A 15,362-nucleotide genomic window follows, 5' to 3' on the forward strand; every position below is an offset into this window, starting at 1 on the left:
ACGAATAGTAAAATTGCATTTCTTTGATATAAAAGCAGAGGGGTAAGTTTCCATCTAAAGAAGGTGTTTGTGGAAAAAATCCTGAAGCCATATCCTGAATAATTAAGCGCTGAATTGTTTGAAAACTTGCCGTTGGAATTTTACGCGTGGAATAGTGCGGATTCAAGTTATTTCAAGAACGTTTACACACGTGTTTCTTGCTTGTGCCTATAAAATATGAAGAATTTAGAAAATTTGAAATATAAAAAATATTTAGTTGGAATAGTTAACTACATAGGAAAATTGGAGACTGAAAATTCGAAAGTTCGGAGATTGGAATATTCGAAAATTAGAAAACTTTAACATTTAGAGTCCCAACAACTTCTACATATGTACCCGCGTGTTTATTCCCCAGACTTCGTCGGAGCTTTGCTCTCGCTGGACGTTAACACGAGGAAAGAGCCATTTGATAGCCCATTACGATCGAAACTGTTTCCGCGAGAAAGGTCCAATTATTTAATTCGCGTGGCTACAGTTGCTGGGTGATTCAAAGGGTAAAGGCACGTCAACGTCGGAGTTAATTACAACTCCTTTCTCAAAGTTGGCTCCGTTCACTGTATTATACATGATGAATGATAATACAAAGTCGTTGTCTAACGTTTGATCTTTCTGTTAACGCGACAAGCACGATCCGGACGAGTGTTCGCCCGGAGGAGAAGACGGAAATTTCATAATGTTTGCCAGAGCCACCAGCGGGGACAAACGAAATAACAATCGCTTCAGTCCGTGCAGCTTGGTCTCCATAAATCCCGTTTTAAATGCCAAGGCCCGTTCGTCCAAGGGATGCTTCGCCGGTGAGTAGAGAGAAGCTTTCGGAATTTTAATTAGATTCCGAAAGGGGTCAACGTCTGGCCTGCTTCCAGTCATCACAGCCCTGACCTCCTCCGTGCCCCCCTCGATCGTCTCTGTACACGGTCGTTACCTGAATTATTTATACAATCGTTGGTAAAGCTGCTTACAGGCCCCTTTGCTAATTACTTGTTAACGTATTTCCTGTTGAATCTCTGCACCGCGATAGTGAGAGAACATTTAAACTGGAGAAACTTAAGCATTGTTTAGCTCTTGCATTTAATGTAAGAAATTGTTGCTGTTGAGAAATGTAAATTACAAAATAACAGACTTGGTGAAGGAAAATCAAACCTGGTTATTACAGAATGCAGTTAGATACGCATTCTCCTATTCCGCATTTTCACTTTCACCTTTTCAAACGCAGCGACGCACTTATCAGTCAAAAAGACAATCAGTAAGAAAATTAAATAATCTCCAGCATATCGCAATCAACCAGTAAGAGCTGAATCAAATTTGTTTAAAATCGCGTATATCAAATATTAAAATATTTACAGGATGTCAGATTCAAACAAGATTCTTTCAACATCTCAAACGTTCAAACAGATTCTCACAAGATATACACACACGGCAGATTCGAAATCACACTCAAGCATACTACATCACTTATCATTTATGACACAAAATCGCGCTGTACATAGTTTAGAAATAAGAATACTAAGGAAACGCATACATTTTGTTCACGAAACTCTCCTGTTTTTTAAGTCAAATTCAATTTCGTAATTGTGCTGCAACAATTACATACAAGAAGACATAACGAGAGGAAAAAGAGCATGATGCTCTTTGACCTACTTATATATAATGCTAATACCATCGTACAGCAACATAAAAACGAAAAAAAAAAAAACAAAGAGGGAACCTATCGGTGTTGCTACGGTATATCGATCGACCCACGGTCTAACTGCAACTCAATTGCAATTCTAATAGCAGGCTCTACATGGTCCGCGTGAAACTCGTTTTGGACAACGAGCATCGACCGCGCGAACGTACTAGCAAACGTGCGACAAGTCGGCCAAACAAGAAACAAATACGATTCGTTAATTGTTCATAACATAAAGATCCGCGTGACCGTTTTAAATCGATGGAAAAACTCGTTCGAGTATTGCGAAACACAGCTACTTTTATAATACACATGAGACAGCGTGGAAACGAAGGGAAATAAAAAGTAAAATATTATCATGGCATATACAGTAGCTCACGAAAGTGTTTGAACATCTGCCATAGAACATTTTTATAAATATATTTACTCTGCATATTGTATGAAATTTTTTGAAATTTCATTAACATTGTAATGAGACAGGATCCTCGTAAAATTCAAAAATGTATATAACAGTTGCGAGATATTTATTGCAAACATACACTTAATAAAAAGTTAATATACAGCATGAGTATCAGTTTAGAACATATATGTAATTAGTGCCGTCGCTAAATTATTATTTGTGCTATTCTTTTACGATAAAGGTACTTACGGGTAGTAAGCGATTCGTTTTTTGAGAATCGAACATTAATCATATATTTGATTAATGAAATTGTAAAACTTACAAAAAACGGAGTTAATTATTTTCACTTCTTCAAAGGTTTAATGATTCAAACACTTTGTTGATTTTTATTAGGTATATGCTCAGGAACAAATATCTTGTAATTTCTATATACATTTTCAGATTGGTTTCAAATTTGACCAATTTCAGTTCAAGATCTTTTATATGACACCCATAATATATTCGCAAGAAATATTATTATAGCTAAATTATTCTCATTTCGATTCAAAACGATTTCGAATATTTTACATGTGTAAGATAGAGGTTCGATTAAGTAGAGGTTCAATTAAATCACTGACAAATTATGTTTCTGTGATTCTTCTATTTATAATAGAAAGGAAGTAACACGCGAAAAATTTAGGAAAATTCCCGCCGACTTCTGTAAAAACAGAGCTGTCCGAGCATCACTCGACGCGGCGTGCAATTGATTACATTACACAGTCACGGTCGACTTGTTGAGCTTCATTAAATCGAGGATTTCATTAAGCTCACAGCAAATCAGGCTAACATTTATTCCATCTACTTTGCCTCCACTTGCGGCTCATTCTTCGTTCGTTTAAAATCAAAACGATACGATGTTCTCTTGAAACTCTGTTAAAAAAGTTAACTGATCATTTTCTAAGTTTAATTAACAATTAAGAGAATAGATCTAATTGATCCAATTGATCTAATAATCCTACAGATATAACTGTTTCTCCTTTCTCTCTTTATCTATTAATTTTTTACATTTCGCTCAAATAAAGATTGGTGAAAACTGAGATTATAGTAGTAGCTAAAGTCTACAGTGTTAAATGATCTATTTTCAACATAGGGAAAAAACAAGGTTAGGTTTTAGGGAAAAAACAATTGACCAGAAGTCACTTGATCGATAATTGACATACTCCACAGATGATTCGTTGATCGTAACATTCGTCCTAAAGAAAATTATAATTTAATCAAAGTTTGTATTTAATCAAATAGTTTACAAGTTTAGTGTACAGGTGCAAAGATTGTAATTTTAAATTATAGGTGAACTTTCCATTATATTGATCATTTTTTCAAATTAGCCAGTCATTCGTTTATCTGGTCAATAGTTTGATCCTACGAGGACTAGTTAACTGAAATTTGAGAAAATGTTATGGCAAAGCATATGGAGAATCATGTTGATCGAACTGAAATGGAAAATCGATGATTCCTCAGAGCCCCAAAATGCCATCTGCGGGAACGGCGTTGTGGAGGATGGCGAAGAGTGTGATTGCGGATGGGAGGAGGACTGCAACGACCCCTGTTGCCACCCTCAACGGCTTCATCATGCCCCTCACGAGGTACCTTGTCGTCTTGCCGATGGTGCAGTATGCAGTCCCAGTCAGGTAAGTGGCAGTTTTCCTTCATTTGCTCAATGTCCAAATACGTTCGTTTCCCCAATGCATCGTGATTAAGTCTAACGTTCCTCCTACAACGTGATTTGTTCCCATTCGACGTAACATCCTTGCTTGTTGATCGTTCCATAGAGAATTCTATAGAAATAACAGTATCGATCGACTACAAAATATCGGATTAATCCATTAAGAATTAAGCAGCGCACAATTTGTCATGATGTTGTAAGTACCTTAATTTCTTTTATAAAATTATAGAATCTAGGTAGAAGAAATATTAGAAATATTAGAAGAAATAGTACGAAAATATGAAGCAAATTTTGGAAATTCCCTTTCATAGCCACAATGTTAACTGACAGAATTAGCTAATGTAAATTGATCGAAAGATTAATAGGTTAAATTTTTCAGTAGTTAAATTATGGAGTAAGTTTTCATTTGGAAAATGGCCAGAATTGATTTAGAACAAGTGACAGTTAGGTTGAACGAGTGCGCAAAGTACAGGAGCAAACTTAAAGTTAAAATTGCATTTTTGAAGAGAAAGATGTCAAATTCTTGCTTACATTTGCGTTGAAATATTAAAACGCTACGGCAACGGCGGAAGCTGCGAGTTTTCTAAGGTCTCCGAGGAGAGATATTTTTACAGACGTTGCAAATACGGTCTTTTAGCAGCGAGTTCCTTTGAAAATTTCGACAGAGACTCATTTTCATTTTCTACGAAAGCTACACGCTGAATATGTTATGAATTTCTATTGAATATCTTGAAAGCGTAATGTAGGAAACGAAATGCGAACGTGCAATGCCGACTTTCCCTGTGAGACGCGAACCAGTTTTTCCAGGAGACGTTCGTCATCGATTTACTTTCATTACCTCGAAAACGAACGCTTTTATAATTTTCTACTGTTTAGCGATTGGTCAAATTCAATATACTTTAACAACTATTCTTACATAAGTTCCATTTTTCGTAACATTCGATAGTAATCGAGCGATTGGTATATTCGTAAGAGATTATGTAGAGTGTTATAAACTATGTTACACACAATTATGTGTAATATACACTCCAATCTTGCTCCAGTTTTATGTCTCCACCGGGAGGAGAAAAAACATCTAAACAACATATATCCAAGAAACAATTTTTTTGATAAAAAATATACTTTGTTTTCATATTTGTTATAGACAATGTTGATTGTTCTTTTTTTGTTGATTATTGTAATTATTTATCGCTGATAGAACAAAAATAAATCCAAAGAATTTAAACTAGATAGCTGAGGAGGCCATTTTATTGATCTGCCTCGTTCTATCCATCTCTCTTGATATTTTACTCAAAATTTTACAAAATACACATAACTTTGTATTGTAATAATTATATAAACTATTAACAATACCATTACAAACTGCATGGTTAAAAAAGTATACAAATCTATTCGAATACACCAAAATACGCGAGTAATACTTATTAAAACTACTAAGAGTTTAAACAATTGTTGTTGCAAAACTAGCAAAGATATTTTAATCCTGTTTGAGACATCAGAAAGAGCTGATAAAGCTTCCGCTGTAAAATGCTTTCCGTTTCACTCCGGTGCGACTTTGCGTTGTTGAAATATCGTCGTATGAAGAGAATCGAATTTTTCGATGATTCTCTATTTCTGTTTCTCTCGTACGCTCGCACGTCTCACGTATCTCATTCACGAAGTAACAATTTCATGTTGGATGGTGGGTACAGTTTATCTGATTTAAATATCACAGCCGTGTCAATTTTGATACAAAATTTGATATAATATCGAAAGATCGTTTTTGTAAACTATGTTGGTCAAACATATTTTGCTCCTTTCAATGGGTACCGTAAACTGTTAAACTTTCAGAAAGTTTAACACCCTCGACTCCGATATCATCACGACTGATAAATAAGAAAAACTTCGATTTAGAAGCAACCACTTCTTCCTGACCTCTTAATTATCCACGGCGAAAGCCATCATTTTTCTCCGAGGTAACCTACATCATTTTTCCCCCTGTGTCCGACAGAAGCCTGTAATGGATGATTCTCGAAATAAAATAGAAGCTGAACGCGTTCGTTCTCAATCCTCTTACGTGTAACGTCGCTAATTAATAACGAGGCACGAGGCACGTTACGCGACAGGCTATGCGGTACGGACGTATCGATGTTTATTAATGATACACTAAAGCCGTAATTAAACGCGAAACGTGCCGTTACACGCGTCTCGTCCCCGCGCACGAACCTCCAACTCCACGTTAATCCAACCAATGCCGATCGTTTGTTCCAACGAACCGAGCAACTTGGATCCTCTATACCAGGCATGCGTTGGGTGATTAAACGGTGAGCCAACGATAATGAGTACAGGAAATCCGGCGCATTCGAAATCGAGACGGTCATAATTTATGCAACCATGAAGTTCGACGTTCCTTCGGGGGTTTCGGGCGGTCCCACGCACAAAATCGACCCTGCGGGTCGAAGCTAGCAGCGAAACACGAAGCTAGATATTGTTACTTACCCACGATCATTTTGTCAGATTTCGTGGACGAACTTCGGGATATGAAATTACGAGAGAATGCAGGAAATTAATGGGAAGTTAATGGAAGTTAATAAAATTAGGGGCCATGGATATTTGTCCACTTATAATCTATGTATATTAACATATTAAGGGTGAAACAGTGAAACGATTCGTAAAAGTTGTAGAAACTTAACATTACTGCAAGATGCATACTAAGTAAGTTATTGTTTTATGAAGGTAAGAAAAATTATTAGAATAATCTATTATATATAGAGATGCATTACAGAACAGAAAGTAGCATAGAACAAAGGAGCATAAAGAATGTAATAATAAAAACTATTAACTATATAATATCAACAAATTTTAACGATTCAAAAACCGACGGAAATATCAAAGGACAAAGAACATAACAAAAGAAATCGACAAAGAAGTATAAAAATGTAACGATAAAAAATATAGTCAAACAGTAAGAACAAAAAATTTCAACAATCTAAATGCCATTACGTGTCTAAAAAAAATCTGTTCAACCACTTAAGACCAAAGAAAGTAACACGAGGAACAAAAGAGAAAGGAACTAGTCAAAAGATTGAGTACATATACCGACCGATAAAACCAACACAATACTGGCTGTGAATACAAGGCCATTTTCCAGGAGTACAGCGAGAACGAGCACTTTTCTAGATGACGGCGGGTCGTGTTGGAAACTACAATCTCGTACATGTACGATTCTTCGCGCTCGAAGAAACTTACTGATCACGGACGGTCATAAGAGAGAGAGCTCGCGAAGTTAGAGAAAGTAAGAGAGAAGAGAATTAGTTTCCAGGTATGTTCCAAGTCTCTGGATCTCCCCTGGTTTCCGGATATGCTCGGCGTTATTGTTGACAAGGTGCAAATACACACTGATGATGAGGTTTAATTTTCAATGTTGGTCGACCCTATCGTCCGAACGTCGTCGTAGATGACGATGATGGCGATGGCGTCACCCTGGCGAACACTAGCGCATTCACCGCCGTGCTCGTAGTATCCCGGAAAACGGGACTAATTAATCAAACTGAAATCGAGGAGGCTGCTATCGGCTAGGAAGCCTCGGCGAAACACGAATGGGAAACTCTCCGCGAACCAAAAACAATTAATCTTGTTATATTGTACGAGAGGAAACGTTTGATTCCAGAGTTAGTAGATCGTTCTTTCGAAATTTCGTGGATGAACATCGATATCGGTTCGCTTCCCTCGCTCCTCCTTTTTATTTTTTTCTTTCTTTTTTTCATCCGCTTGATGGTACTTTTTCCTTCTTTGTTTCCTCCGCGGTACGTTGCCTACGTACTAATTAATGCACGAACTTGCAAAGTCCGAAATGCTGGTAACGAGGTTTTCAATGCTGAAAAATAATTACAATGGCATTGTTCGACCGACTTGGCAATTGCCGCGTTTTATCGCCTCTTTTTCATGCCCCTCGCTACTAATTATGCGCGTAGAGACCGTGAATAGACTGTAATTTTAAAATACTTCGTTTCTGATGTATTCACCCCTGTTCCTGTTCCACTGGCTCGGCATTATGTCCCGAGAATCGACTGCGGGCCTGTCCCGTGATTCTTCCCGGACAATCGAGTGCAATTACTCGCGGATTTTTATAAGTTATAGCTACTAAAAAAGGCACTATGGCCCCTAAACTGGTGCTGCGCGGAGATTGTTTTTATCGCGATAGCATCACGCCTCGCGTTCGCGATGGTTTCTGGCGGCAGCCATAGCCTGTGATAAGCCAAAGAAACAGGACAAACCGAGAAGAACGATCGCGATCGGTGCCACCACCGAGGTGACATAGGCGTGACTGAAAAGTAAAGCGTAAACCGGTGAAAAAAAGAAATAGCAAAACATCCGTGCAAGCAACGTTCGCGGAAGTCGATGCATTAGGTGCATCACGGGAGAAAAGTGCCGGATGCAAAACACGTAGATTCGCAAAGCGTGAAGACGTAGACGAATGGACGACGTCTTTCCCCGTTCCTCGGCCAGGTTGAACGACGAGGACGATAAACAAGAGGCAAAGAGGTGGAAAAAGGATGAAGGAAGGTGCTGGAAGAACCAAGCAAACTGTGGACATTAAGCGTAAGAGCTGCGAGGTTGGCAGCAGGGGTGGAATAAGAATGGTGAAGAAAAAATTGAGAAAGATAACGAAGGAGGTGCAGGGTCGAGACTGATGAGAGAACGAGTGGAGCGGAGGGTGAGAAAAAGTGCTGGAAACGAGCTGCTAGCGAGGAAAGAAAACAGGGGACGGAACAAGAAGAAAGATAAATAGTGGAGGCAAAGGAAAACAACCAGGTACTAGAAAGATAAAGCAGAAGGAGCATGTTTGCGGGGATGGAAACACGTACAGCTCGTAAGATGGGAAGGGTACATTATTTTCGATGGCGATTCTAAAGCTCGAAATTATTAATAGCTGGATTAAGATGATCAGTGTTCGTTTTCAGATGTTTTAGACATCTTATTTCGATAAGAAAGAAAGAAGAAAATAAGCTTGCGATCTTTGTTGACCAAAATTATAGCACGATCAGGAAGGCAAAGTATTTTTAGAATATCGGAGCGATAATCGTTAGTCTCTTTAAAGTTTTTAGATAGTTTCATATTCATTTATACTCAAGTTTGAAGGCTTTAAAATTAGACCTTTAAAAATGCTAGCGAATTCTAGTAACAACAGAATAACTTATTATTTCGCAAAATATTTCGAATGTTTGTGTTCGTCCACAGACGCTTGCAAATGGTCGTCATCGTTGTATATCATAGGGAGAGACAGCGTCGTCATTATTCTCGAGAGCACTTTAATGAATATACGATGCAAGCGTTGAATGTCGAGAAACGATCTAGCTATCTCGGGAGATTCGATCCTTCAAACGCGGGGTGGTAATGTGACTTCCTTCGGTAAAACGAATCCCCCGCGTTCTATTTTCACGAGACGGGGTTTTGCTGTTGCACACAGCCAAGCAGACACACGTGCATAGCCGCGCTTATATTTGCGTTTCAATCGTAACACCTATACGTGGTTCATTTTCCGAGAGAGGAACATCTCGCGGGATCGCTATCTCTTATCCTTAATGCCATCACAGAAAAAACGCGACACCGTCGAGAATATCGGTGAATATTCACCCCCTCGGCGATCCCTCTGTTTTGCGTCCTTCGCTCGCCAATATTCCGCATTAACTCGCGAGAACGCGAGACAGATCCTATCTTGAGCCCTTTATTCGCGAAAAATGGCAAACGCTTTTTGATTTGCTCCATATAGTTGAACATCGTGGAAAAATCTCCTCGATCGATCGAAGAGTTATTTTAAGACGAACGATATATCGATCCGTTGGGATACCAATTTTTCACGTTAAACGTTTCTTAGAAATGTACGGTGGCCTACAAAAAGTATTTGTACACCATTGTACCTATTATAGCATTTATATACTAATTGATTTAGTCGAAGTATATTAAGTTTCACATCATTTGGTAGTACTTTCATATGACTACACCAACCAAAAAAAAAAAGCTTTATTGGAAAATAAATGTAACTTTTTGTAGCCATTATACGTATCTGTATGAAAGACTCAATTGACATTTGCTGGTTTACAAGTGGGAAATTGTTTCTAAATCTGGGGTTCTCATTTAACATCCTGTGCACAATGCGATTATTTACATGGCAAATATCAAAGGATGAGTGATTTGGTCTGGTGACCAAAATGTTTCTATACAGCTATATCGAACCGGATGAATTCCATCAGGGATGATTCGAATAATTCTTCGCTTCGTTAGCCGCAACATTTTGCTACATCCGCAGCGGCAATTACTCGAGGACGGAGTTTCGTGATTTCCCGCCATTGTCGCACCATCCGCCTCCTTCGAGTAAGGAATTCTTGCTATTGAAGTATTGAAATTCGATAAATTGATTCGTTTCAGTCTGTGTTATTACGTCTCGGTTCGCGAAGACCAAGACTCAACGTGAACGTAAGGTTCCAGCCAAGAGGGCTGCTTGATTTTCGTTATTACACGTTCACTATACAGGTTCGTGTAGATCTGTGTATGTGTGTGTGTGTGTGTGCCAAGTAAATTCGGACTTTACGCCGCAAATAATTTTCGCTTCTAAACTACTTTTGCTTCGTAAATATTCAAACACTATGATTTAGTTTGATAAGAGTGTATGAATCAATAATGAATTATTAATTAAACATGACTACTTTAGAAGCACTATTGTTTGTACAGAACTAATAGATTACATCCAAATTAAATTGCCTAATTAAAATTGCTGGCTGAAAGACGTTTTATTATTTAGTACCCTTAGATTGAAGTAGAATGTACGTTTTAAATCTTCATCAAATAATAAATTTATGTCCTTATCTTTACTCATGTCCCAAATCTAAACTCATATAAGATCATCATACCAATATTTTATTCACGATAGTCCATAATGAAGATTTGACAATTTCATCTCACTAATCTTCACTTTAATAAGTCGATTCGTCCGTAATTTTACAATTAAAATACGTCTCGTGTGGACTAAACAAATATCTAGATCTCTTTTTAGAATTCTGCTATACTTTCGTACTTTGAATAATTCATTCGAGAATCGTAAATAAAAAATATCGCAGAGAATCCTTATAATACGAATAAAATGAATCATAAACGGTTTAACGCGGGTCTAAGAAAAGTTCGAAGTTAAGTCTTAATCTTTTTAAGCGAACTTTCAGAATCTCTCGTAGGAATCTTGTATCAGTATCGTCTACGAAACTTCGCCGAAGTTATGACACAGCTGATAAGACTAATTAACAGGATGTACGATTACGTAAACATGGACTGAAATAAAGGGAGGGTTGATTAAGCGATCGCCGAGTAGATTTCTCGAGCAATTTAAATTTCAAGGCTTATTCTCAATCTTCTCAAAATTGTAACCCTTATGGGAACGAGGCTCTCTCAGCGTTCGACGATACATCTTATCGCTCGTAATTAAGAATACCCGAGATAGACGCGGGTCTAAATAAAGGGCAAGACTCTTGACGTCGACCGCGCGGTCGAGGCATTAAAGCAATCCTAAATCTTCTTGGGAATTGCAGCTTCGCAGCCGTTTAGAGATAAGTCTTATCCTTCTCTGATTGAAAACGTTAATCGCCAACTTGGAATGAAGCATGCTTTCTCTTGGAGCCTGATATAAAGGCGTGATTAAACGCCGTCGACCCTTAAGGGAAATTGAAAATCTTTTCGAATCTGTAATTGGCGAATCTTCCTCGAATCTTCCGCAATCTTCCCAACATTCTCTTTTTCGTTTTCTCTTCTCCTTCGTATATTTCGCTTCACTTTGATATGCTAAATTACGTAAAGAGGAAATAAATAGGGATAGGGATAATAATAATAATAATAATAATAGTAACACGTGAAAACTACAGGGAACAAACATGAGAAATTAAATTTTCTACTTTTACAGGAAAGTAATTTTTAAACTCGTCGTCAGTACGAAAATTGTCTTTCTGCTTGGTCGTAAAGCTAAAAATTCACGATATATCTAAAGATCATCGAAATCAGTAAGGTATAGCTATTCTAAATAATTACCCATAAAAATTTATGTTGAATTTTTTCTATGAACAAGTGGATCCAGAAAGTGACGTGTTATTAGAAGAGACACACAGAGAGAGAGAGAGAGAGAGAGAGAGAGAGCCGCACGCAGGACCGGTTTCCGCTCGACAGTAATATTCTCATAGACTGAATGCACTTTTCCATCGGGTTATTTATTTTTTTGATATATGCACAGATCGAGAATACATCCACTTGCATCAGCATCGAATTCCTTCCGCTGCTTTCCGTGCCAATTCGTTGAACCGGAAAACGTATCAGACCGAGGAACCTTATTTTCCAAGCATCGGCTGCTGGTCCCACGGGTATCCTTCTATCAGATATTCAAACCGTGGATCGTTCTTATCTGCACGTTAAGCGAAAATCATTCGATTCGTTTAAACGTTTCCCCGTTCAGCATCCGACGAACCTCTTTCGTTCATCGATTTAATTAAACCGAAAATTGTCACGCTACGAAATTCCCCGTCTCTATTTCTCTCTTACAGTGTCTTCCGACGCGGACCAGTTCCTCGATACAAGAAGCTAACTTCACTGTAGATTGTAGCAAGAATGTTATTAGACTCGTTTATTGGAATTTCGTGAACCTTCCGCGTGAAGGGAAAGGTGTTGCTAGAATTAGAGTTCCTGCGTATTGAGTTAGAATCCTAAGTGAAATGTACGCATGTTACGTCAGACAGATGACATAGTAATGCTTTGAAAGCAATTTACTCGATACAACGTTTTCTAGGATACGTCTCAATTAACAAATATTGACATTAATTGCCTTGCCATTCTTAATTTCATTGAAAGAAAAGGGTAAAAAATTATTTAATGTTTCCAGCGGTCTTAATTTCTAACTGGATTTTACTGGATTGCAATTTTTTTAAAAACGCGTCGCTATTCAATTTTCTCGCGCGTACATGAGTACTTTGGATGTAATTGCGAGACAGATACAGCAATTTCGCAGATGGAGGGCTCGCAAGTTGCTGGTAAGAACGAGAATCACGACCCTTCTCGCAGACAACGTATTTAATCGCCAAATGCTTTCGTAATATCTTGAAACGCGCAGCTGGAAAATTTCAACAACGGGTCAAAAAGACCTCAACGATTCCAACAGAAGCGATCTTCCTAATATTTATCATTTTCTAGCGAATGATTAAAAACATACATAGCCCTGAAGAATGTAATTCAATGACGTCAAATTAACAGTAGCTGTTTCGCGAAACAACTTCCATTTCAATAAAAATTATTAGAAATATTTCTGAATTTATCGAAGATAAAGATTCGAGTGCCCTTTAACTTTTACCTTACCGTACAGATCGATGGCACGAGATTGTCGAATTATTTGAATATTTATCGTCTAAAGTGGATCACGGAACAGAAAGAAAATCAGGGAGAAAGTTTCTCGAGCGTAAAATCACGGTTTCGCGGACTATTCGCACCCTCGTCTTCCCGAATATTTCTTCGACGTATTTGCACGTATCACCTCGGGACCAACTCTGAAACTTCTGCCCGTTGTTTCCTAAATTTCATAAATATTCATTGTCGCGTGTGTGTTCTGGCAAAAGTGGATTTTCAATACAGCGACACGTATACAATAAATTAATGCATGGAAATTCGAATAACGTTAGAAGAGACGTTCTCATTGTTAAACAAATAAATAGAAAATAAATAGACCGCTAAAATGGAAAAAAAACCAAAGAGTCGATAGCGTTCTATTCGCGTATTAGCGGTTTTGTAGCCAAACTTCGAGCATATTCTCGATGCACGCATTGATTGCTAATTATTCACCGGTTAATTGCAGTTTATTTGTTAAAATTGGTACATACCACACGTCACTGAGTAATGTAATAGTTATAAGCTTAATCGTGCATTCAAACGTACGAAACAGAGTAGATTTATGAGCTTGTTGCAAATATGAAGCTATAGTAAGCTAATAATAATGAATATTATCGCATTATGGTTAGAATTTGTGATTCGATACGTTACGGGTGAAAATACGCGTTCAGGTATCAGGGATTTTTTCACGTGTCACGAGAATGACATCGTCATACATAGTAACCAACTGTGTTATCAAGGCTCTTTTCATATGAAAAATGGCAATTCAATCCCAGCGGCCATGATAGCGTAATCGATAGGGTGCTTGATTACTGTGAAACCATGGTTCGAGTTCCAACACGGATGGATTTCAAGCGCCAATTGCATTTTTTCCAGTGAATTTTCATTACCTTCGTCGAAAGCGTGTTGTAGACACAGAGCAATGTATGGCGCAATTTAAAAAATTGGAAAAGAAATTTCCAGTATGAAAACAACGGAAAAAGAAGAGATGACAATGAGTTCTGTGTAATTATACAAAATGAATTAAAAATAAAAAAAATTCACGGTCGAAATGGTTACTGGAAATGAATAATCCCACTTCCAAAAAGGGAAAAAAAACAAGAACAAAGAAGTGCAAATTACGGAGAAATAGGAAAAATAAACAAACAAAAAAAAAAAGAAAAAATAGCGGAAATAAGGCGAGAGAGTGGGAGAGAGGCAAAGAGAAAAAAACAGTCTTGATATTGCGTTGCCCCGAATTCTCTGGTGCGCACTACAATGTTGCCCATTGTTCTGTCCAGAAAATCGCTCGAAAAATCGAGATATTGTTCCTGGTCTCGCACAATGCCCCCCGGAGTGGAACGCGTTCCAACGAACCGCGCATTATCATCGACACGCGCGGCGAAATAAATTAACGAGCGACAAAGCGGCAGGGCCCGATAACCCGCGCACGAGTCGCTGAATATCGCTGCGGATCCGTTTAAAAAACAACGTCACGCCGTACGTTGCAGCAGACGGGACGGTGAATCATGAATTTTCGATCGGACAAAGGCACAGCCGACGATCGGCAATTATAAAATTGCCATCACTCGTTAGGAAATTGCTGCTGATAACGCGCGTTTGGTTATCGCTTCCGTTTCGTCGTTCTGCTCCACTTAATCGTACGGATTTTCCACTGTTTCTCAAGTTGTAACGTTGTAGAAATTTCCATACGATAGAATTCCTTTCTTATTATTACAATAACGACGGAAAGATTGAATACTCATCATTATGGGAAGTGTGTCTCACTTTTTCCATTTTACCGTTTCTTTAACCAAAGCATACAAACTAGACAAATATTCCACGTAACCTTGGGCGCTTCTTTTCTTATTTTAGCCTCAGAAATATTCTTCCCGCGCATTTCTAGCGCTTAAAATGCAGTCATTCGCCATAAACAATCACGCGAAACTTCCACTTCCCGCAGTATATCGCACGAAATATCATTCTGCGTTTTCCAAAAACCTTTCTTTCTATGCACTTGGTGTTCCTGGATACACATGGAAAGGACCGTACATGCTAATGCATACTGCTCAGATATAACGTATATACCGTGACGACACGTGTATAGTCTGGCAAAAGGAAACAGAGGAGCTTTCGAGCTACCGAAACTTAGCGTGGACAATACCTGATACAGACCTTGAAAGGTT

The 15,362-nt window shown here is 38.2% G+C and overlaps 1 protein-coding gene across 1 annotated transcript in view; it reads left to right on the forward strand.

The window, feature by feature from the left end:
• The window catches only part of LOC117216802 (disintegrin and metalloproteinase domain-containing protein 10-like), a 160,394-nt gene that overhangs the window by 136,109 nt on the left and 8,923 nt on the right, over nucleotides 1-15,362 (forward strand). Inside the window, exons 11-12 of the mRNA XM_033463840.1 lie at nucleotides 665-833; nucleotides 3,603-3,772. Of these exons, the coding sequence (XP_033319731.1) occupies nucleotides 665-833; nucleotides 3,603-3,772 (339 nt within the window). The remainder of the gene's footprint in view (nucleotides 1-664; nucleotides 834-3,602; nucleotides 3,773-15,362) is intronic.

This window comes from Bombus bifarius, unplaced genomic scaffold (genome assembly GCF_011952205.1).
Source record: "Bombus bifarius isolate JDL3187 unplaced genomic scaffold, Bbif_JDL3187 scf7180000007973, whole genome shotgun sequence".
NCBI classification, from domain to species: domain Eukaryota; kingdom Metazoa; phylum Arthropoda; class Insecta; order Hymenoptera; family Apidae; genus Bombus; species Bombus bifarius.